We start from the raw sequence: 8,009 nt of genomic DNA, 5'->3' as shown, positions 1-8,009 counted from the left end.
ATGTCAATGTCTCTAGGAGCGAAGGACAAGACACTGATGACAGCAGAGGACTGTTACGAACTGGGAAAGATCGCCTACTCGGATGTTGACTACTACCACACGGAGCTTTGGATGGCGCAGGCCCTCATGCAGCTCGACGACGGTGAGGAGTCCACTGTGGATAAGGTGACCGTGCTGGACTACCTCAGTTACGCCATCTACCAGCAAGGGCAGTTGGAGCGTGCCCTGGTGTACACCAAGCAGCTTTTGGAACTCGGTGAGTCCCTGTACCAAAATGTCAGCTGTACAATGTGGCTGGTGGACCGGATTTTTGTTTTGTCTTATTTTAGAAAAATGCTATCCAGTTATATAATTACAGCACAGTTTAAAGTCTTCTTTTGATAGCAGTTGCAATTGGCTTTCTTTTTTTTTTGCTCCACAACATTCAGATCCAGAACACCAGCGGGCCAAAGGCAATGTGAAGTACTTTGAGTTCCAGCTGGAGAAGCAGAGGAAGGCCAAACTAGAGGAAAGTGCGATTGAGAAGGAGCCTGAGAAGAAAGAGACACCAGTCAAGAAGAAGGAGATGGAGAAGAAGCAGAAAAAGGACAGGAACACCTTCACACTGATGCCTGAGAGGAAGAAGTACGAAATGCTGTGTCGTGGGGAGGGCATTAAAATGGTGAGAAAAACTATGTTTATACACATTTTCTAAGGACATCTTTGTTGTGAACTCCCTGGTTTTGTGTTGTTTTTGTTCACTCAAAAGACTCCCCGTAGGGCCAGCCGACTGTTCTGCCGTTACTATGACAACAATCGCAACCCCTTCTATGTGCTGGGACCGGTCAAGCAGCAAGATGAGTGGGACAGACCCTACATAGTCCGCTTCCTCAACATCATCTCTCACAAAGAAATTGAGAAGGTCAAAGAGCTGGCGAAGCCAAGGGTAAGTCGTCTCATGTTTTGTCTCAAAAGTGTGGTTCTTTTATTTCTTTGTCATACTTGATACCCCCCCACACTCAGGTTGATGCACGGCTTCTGTCTTTATGTTTGTATTATACTGCCACTTAGTGGCTAAAGTGCACAGTCCAGAAGGAGTACAATGTAGGGCTGGACAGAAATACAAAAACAAACAAATATTATTATTTTTATTTTTATTTTTTTTTAACTCCATCATGGGTTCCAGGTTTGCAGTCCTGCTGTTTGGCAGATTTATTTATTTATTTATTATTATTTATTTATTTTTATTTTGTATGTGTCATTTCTATTATTTTTTTATTTTTATTTTTATTTTTTTACTGTACAGTTAAGCACTCAATTTTGGTCTAACTCATTTATTTTGGGTGTCATTCCACTGTCAACCACTAGATAGCGACTTACTTATTTAGTTTGAGACTGTGTACATTTGCAAGATGAAGAATGAACAAACAAGAAGAATATTTGCTGCAAATTATTTTTCATCCACTGTAGTACTGCTTTTTCGCCTATGAAATACGATGGCTGTAGGTTATGATTTTTTATATATATTGTGAGATGATCAATTAAGTTTGTTAGTTGGGGGGAAAAAAACTTAATTGTGTACTGTACACAGAGGGCTGTTACAATAATAAAAATAATACAAACATGTTTAAAAGCTCTTGCTTTATGTGTTTAAATGTGTTTTTGTTTGTATTATTTTTATTTTATTTTTTAAGGTTGTTTAAAGACCTTAAAAAAGTGCCGTAGGTGCTCTAAAAACATGTCGAGGCCATAAGGTATTTGTGTACAAGCAATTAGGAAGCCTTTTTTTTTTTTTTAACATAATATGGCTCTTTTAAAACAAGGCTAAAACCAAACAGCCGTGTTGCTGTGGCCGTGGCCTCAATGGGATAAATGACAGGGAGAATAGATGAGACAAAGACACACACATGGGCATGTGTGTGGTAAATCCTCTGCCTGGCTTCACAGCTGCGCAGGGCCACCATCTCCAACCCCACCACGGGAGTGCTGGAGACGGCGCCGTACAGGATCAGTAAAAGGTAAGTTCCATCCAGGGTTCGCCAAAACAGAGGGGAGGGCGCAGGTGGAGGAAATCCCTCCTCTTCCCCCTCTTCCTCCCCATTTTTTTCTGCTATAGTTGATATTAACCTAGTTGCTTTTTCACGGGCCCGGAGCTGTTTCAGAGGCAAAATGGATGTTCAGTGAAAAGGACAAAGTCATGCCTCATGAAACATACATACTCTTGAGGGGATTTTTAAGCATTGACATCTAGTGACCGTTTCTGCTTTTCTCTTTCTCTTTCTCTCCCTCCTTCCTCCTCCTTCTCTCACTGTCCTCTGGTGTATTGCTTTTCTTTCTGCCCCCCACCCCCCCCCCCCCCTACATCCACCTCGCGGCGGGAACTCCCGTAGTTAAGGCGAGCCACGGTGCATGACCCCCAAACTGGGAAGCTAACTACAGCCCTATACAGAGTCTCCAAGAGGTAAGGGGTCACAGGTCAAACAAACTCCTCCTGCGGACTGCTCGCACCTTGGTTAAAGGTGGAAAATGTGGCTTATCTGAGACTTTTGCATTGTCAGAATTGTTCTCTCAGGCTGCTCCTATTCGTGGCACTGCAGAGTTGGAATAGTCTCGGCCGATGACTTTTTTTCTTTTTTTTTTTTTGCGAAAATATTCAAGGTCAAGCGCAGAATGAATATTTCCGCTCTCATACTTCTGGAATGAATGTTTACTCTGCTACATTCTTTCACGTGCTCGTTGCAGCTGCTGCAGTTCTGCTTTGCTTACTCAGAATCTAAATCAGCAAGTAAAGACAGAAAATTCAAAGGCTATAGATCGTCATTGCAAATTAGACTACGTTAGATATGTTTTTTTTTCCCAACGTTTTGAGTCTGAAAGCACCAAAACAGACATTGTAGATTTTCCATCTGTTTTTCCACATTGAAAAGCTCTTCGTTGCGGAGGTGACTTAAAAGCAACCTGTCAGCAGCCCCTCAAATTCTCAATTTGATCCAATTTTGTGCTAATTTATGTCAAAGCGCAAAGTTTTAGGTTTTACTTACTTTACTCTTTATGTTTGTTAGCATCAACTTCCACGTTGAAGAAATATTGAGCGAAGCATCTCCTCAAGCCCTTCTTTATGAACCAGGGATGTGATTTTTCCGCTAATTCGCGGAATTCCGCTTTTTTTATCTCCCCCACCCCCCCCCCCCCCAAAAAAAAATCTTTTTTTTTTTTTTTTTTTTTGTAGTTCATTGTGTATGCACATGACTCCGACAGATAACATCTTCTGCTATAACAGACATTTGTGGTATGCTCTAATATGAGTTACTTTTCATTTGGTCATGATACAATTATTTGTTCATGAAATTTGAACTCTTCAACATTATTTATGTGTTAACTTAGTAATCACATGAGTTAGATATGGTGATATTCTCAGTGATAGTTTTTAAAAGCAAAGGCAGTCCAATGTTTTTGAATGTGACTGATTTTGAGTTGACTAAAACTGCCATTTTATATGGGATAGTTCAATATACATTGAAAATTTATGCTGTTGTTTTGTCTATTTCTTTGTCATGTGAGTGCATTGAAAGTACTTAAAAACATGGAAAACCCATGAGCTCCGGGGCCCCTTGTCCCCCCACCAGGGCACTGCCCTGGACCTAGCTGGGTGCCAGCGGCCCCCAGACCCCCGGCTAAATTTTCAGATAATTTTACTTTGGTCAAATCACATCCCTGATGAACTCACTGTGCAAGAAAAATGAGGGAACATCTCGGTTGGCTCATGTTGACTTCCAAAGTATCTCTTAGAGGAAATACGAATGACTTGCTACACAATAAAATTTGTACAGTACATTTGTCTCACTCTAAACAGAGTAAAATTTACTCATTACTGTGTATAAGAGAATTGGCCTATCCCTTGACAAAAACCTAGTAACGTTTTTTTTCACTCAGAAATTCTGAGAACATTTTAGAGGGATTTTTTTCAGTAGATTTTACTCGTGAATTTTTTTGAGTACATTTGACTAGGTTATAAAAATAAAAATTAACGAACCTTCAACTTGGAAGACTGCCACTCTACCACCTGAGCTATGCCACTCCTACTGTGTGCTAATATCCAAAAGGAGACCATCAACATCATTTTTGGTATTGGAGGTACGAAGATTCGAGCTGACACGAGCGATGTAATAACACACAGTAGGCGCGGCATGGCTCAGGGTCTCACAACCTGAAGTTGTGGGTTTGTTCCTCAACCCTGGAGTGACTTTATTTTTATTTTTTTTTAAATAACTAGTAAAATTTAGTCAAAATCTCTCCTTGCAAAATTTACTTAGAATTTATGAGTGAAAAATATATACTATTTTTTTTCATGGGATAAGCAAATTCTCTTGTACACAGTAAAAAATACTTTGAGTAAAATCTATTTATTTTACTCTCTTCCAAGTGTAAATTTTACTCTGTTTAGAGTCAAATTTACTCTACAAAATTGACTGTGTGCTTTCTTAGAGAGACACAAACGCCTTAGATGGGAAATTGTTGAAAGAAAAATGTCATTTTTGTCTCAGCTCTTAACCAGACTCAAAAGCTCCACTAGCAATTAATCAAATCACCCCAACCCTGAACCCTGAGCTGATTGGAGATTCTGAATCTTGGGCCTTTTTTTTCTTCTTTGTGCTTCCTCCTCTGTGTGCCCATTTTTAAAATGACGGTTTACATTTTCCTTCAGCATGACACCGCTCGTTCATAGTGATTTCGTTTACCGCTTTCGCTTCCGTGTTGGGAATTCGTCTTTTTCAACCGGCGCCGCTCTGTTGCAGCGCTTGGCTCACAGGCTACGAAGATCCCATGATCGATAAGATTAACCAGAGGATTGAGGATCTCACCGGCTTGGAAATGGATACAGCAGAAGAGCTGCAGGTAATGCGTACTTCACATTTGCTACCAGAGTTTATACCACACGATACAGTTGAGTGCAGCTCGCCACAGTTTGATATGGTCAATTCTGATCTGGCTTTTCAACACAACAACTTTGTGTTCTCTCATCTTAATCCTTGGATGGTCTCGACAGGTTGCGAACTATGGTGTCGGCGGTCAATACGAGCCTCACTTTGACTTTGGAAGGGTATGTCCACACTCAATCGGACGTCAAGATGTTTTCAACTCCACCTGACTTTTATTGTCTTGCCGCAGAAAGACGAGCCAGATGCTTTCAAAGAGCTGGGAACGGGCAACCGCATAGCGACGTGGCTCTTTTACGTGAGTCTTAATGCTAATACTCAAGTCATTTATTTTTTATGAACAACTGATGAGTAACCGAAACAATAAAGAGCACTGAAGTTGTCTTCCCTTCCTGTTGCAGATGAGTGATGTGGCATCAGGGGGCGCCACAGTATTCCCAGATGTGGGAGCATCAGTTCAACCCCTAAAGGTTACCATATGACTGACTTTGAATATCGAATACTTGCATATAACTAGCAAGTGTTTTTTTTTTTTTAACCTTTTATGAAATCAAATAAATAGATTGAAGTGTCAGAGGCCAGTGAGGCCCTGTGTACTCGCTTAAACACTCTCAGGAGCTCTGAACTACATGTACATCTAAATTCTTGTATTTGTGTCCTATTTTATTGATTTATTCCCAACAGTCCATTCCCTGAGTTTGCCCTCATTTACCGTGAATATGAGCAAACAAAAAGTAACAACAAAAAAGACAAGCAAACAAATAAAGAAACAATATATTAGCGAAAACATTACACAAAAGTTAAAAATAGATTTAAAATTCTCTAGCTTCACTGATTCCCGTACTGTATAATGTGTGAGATTTGAAAATCTAAACTGCCCAGTACCTTCAGATTTAGGTGGAAAATCCCCCCCCCCAAAAAAAAAAAACTGCCACAGTTTGGCTTTACCCCCAGGTGCTAGCTAGCTAGCTCCCATTAACTTGTTTACCTTTTAGGGAGCTAGCTAGCTAGCTAGCTAGCTAGTATCAGGGTCTAAAGCCAAACTGTGGCAGGGTTTTTACTTTCTGGACCTGGATATGCCACCCCTGCAGATTTAGTTCAGTCTCTCTTTCCTATGTAACTTCATCTATATTAGCATTGGAACTGTTTCTTCAGCCAATCAAAAAACTAATTTGTCCTCCAAACAGCCAGCTAACCAGCCCACAATAGTGTCATTATTTTTACTGTCCTCTTATTGGTTGGTCAGAGCAAGCCAAGTTTGCCGGGAGAAATTCGATTTGAATGATGATTGATTGTCAATGTGTGTGTGTGTGTGTTTTGTCTTCAGGGTACTGCAGTGTTCTGGTACAATCTCTTTCCCAACGGGGAGGGCGATTACAGCACGCGACATGCTGCTTGTCCAGTTTTGGTGGGCAATAAGTGGGGTGAGTTCTTAGAAGTCCATTTTTAGAAACAGTGTGAATGAATCCAAGTAAAATGTATTCATTTCCCCCCTGCTTTGTAGTTTCAAACAAATGGATTCATGAACGAGGCCAAGAGTGGCGGCGACCATGTGGTCTAAATGAGACTGACTGATTGAAACAAACACAACCACCCCCACCAGCCCCGCTCCACCTCCTCGCCTGGCCCGCAGCACCCTGCCGCGGATCACAGATGACACATCATGGATGCTTGGGGTCCAAATGGCTCACCCCTCCCCCCTTTCCCCCAAACTCAAAACACTCCCGTTATTTCCTCCAAGTCGTTGCGCTCCAAGCCCTCCAGATTGATTGTCAGCGGCGATAGATAGTTCCTGGATTGCCACACTGTGCCTCTTCACTCCCTTGTGTTTATCTTTGCACTCAGTTTGACCTCCGGTTCTGTGGCTAAGCTATCCTCCAGTAGCAGAACCCCGCCCAGAACCCCTTTACCACCACCACTCCTGCCGTTTGGCATTCTTAAGAAGCCTGACTCCTTCACTCCTTCACACACACCTTCTCGCAAGTTTACACTACATTATTTCATTGCGCGACAATTTGCAAAGCCAAAAAACATGAATTGAAGATTTTAAATTGCCCAAAGGTGTGAATGTGACTGGTTGGTTGTCTATACACAAAGTGTGTCAGAAAAGTTTCAGGACTGGTGTTGCAAAAGACATATTTCAACTTTGAGCTTTCCCCTACAATGGACCAGATGATCAGACGGCATATCTCCTAAGAGATGCGGCGTCATTTCCTTCACAATGCCCTGAGCGTTTGACAGTTCCTGGCAGAGAAGAATATCACCATGCTGGAGCAACCTCGCCTGACCTAGTGCAATACAGAGAAGGCGGAGAAAGTTTGTAACACCCCAGGGAATCACTTCAAAGGGGAACAATTGTAGTTTGAATTTGAAAGACAAGTGGTGCCTTGAGATACAAATGCCTTGACGTGAGATTGATGTGAGATTTCGAGCCGCACAGAAGAAGGAAGAACAACACATTAGGTGAAGTTGTGTTTGGTGCTGGCATTTTCCTTTTGTAGGTTATGTGACGAGCAGTGTAACTACTGTGTGTTTTAATACAGTACAATACAGCTTTTCGGTTGGAAAAACACATATATTAGAACAGATCATTGCATCGGCATTCACTTGCGGGTTCACCTATTTGGGTTGTTTTTGTTTAGTTTTTTCAGAAAAAAAATTCAGGGCATTTATAATGGACGTCAATTTAATTAACGTCATTTTTCGTAACATAGGCCGGCCTGGTCCCATTGGATACACTGTATTTTGTGACGCCATTTTGTAACTTTTCTGACACACCCCGACCCCGTATGTTGCCTGCCCACCCGTGTCGATGGAAAATGAATGAATGGACTGTCTTTTAAATTAACATATTCACGTGAGCACACATCCAACATAAATCAAAAGTTTGTTGTCAAATTCAAATACGATGCCAGTAGTTTTGGGGGCTTTTATTTTAGTGGGTTTTGCGAGGGAGAATCATTTTATTTATATGACTCAAACCATTTTTTTTTTGTGTTATGACAGTCCTCGTTTGTTATATTTTGTAATACATTAAAAAAAAACTTTTTATGGAGTTTATCAGTGTCATTTTTGTCTTTTTACGTGCGCGTG

At 41.2% G+C, this 8,009-nt stretch overlaps 1 protein-coding gene across 4 annotated transcripts in view; it reads left to right on the top strand.

Moving 5' to 3' along the window:
* Positions 1–7,971, top strand: part of LOC144061130 (prolyl 4-hydroxylase subunit alpha-1-like) — a 22,423-nt gene extending 14,452 nt beyond the window's left edge. For 2 of the 4 annotated variants that reach the window (XM_077581271.1, XM_077581273.1), the window contains exons 7-16: positions 17–256; positions 429–661; positions 749–925; positions 2,370–2,440; positions 4,776–4,875; positions 5,027–5,080; positions 5,149–5,214; positions 5,318–5,386; positions 6,244–6,340; positions 6,421–7,971. In XM_077581271.1, coding sequence (XP_077437397.1) covers positions 17–256; positions 429–661; positions 749–925; positions 2,370–2,440; positions 4,776–4,875; positions 5,027–5,080; positions 5,149–5,214; positions 5,318–5,386; positions 6,244–6,340; positions 6,421–6,491 — 1,178 coding nt within the window. In that variant the 3' untranslated portion in view covers positions 6,492–7,971. Of the gene's footprint in view, positions 1–16; positions 257–428; positions 662–748; positions 926–1,926; positions 1,998–2,369; positions 2,441–4,775; positions 4,876–5,026; positions 5,081–5,148; positions 5,215–5,317; positions 5,387–6,243; positions 6,341–6,420 lie in introns of all 4 variants that reach the window. The other 2 variants (XM_077581272.1, XM_077581274.1) reach the window with 1 other exon arrangement.
* Positions 7,972–8,009: the final 38 nt, after the last annotated feature.

This window comes from Vanacampus margaritifer, chromosome 12, assembly GCF_051991255.1.
Source record: "Vanacampus margaritifer isolate UIUO_Vmar chromosome 12, RoL_Vmar_1.0, whole genome shotgun sequence".
Lineage (NCBI taxonomy): Eukaryota > Metazoa > Chordata > Actinopteri > Syngnathiformes > Syngnathidae > Vanacampus > Vanacampus margaritifer.
The sequence above is the reverse complement of the archived record's forward strand: the minus strand, read 5'-3'. Positions and strand labels throughout refer to the sequence as shown.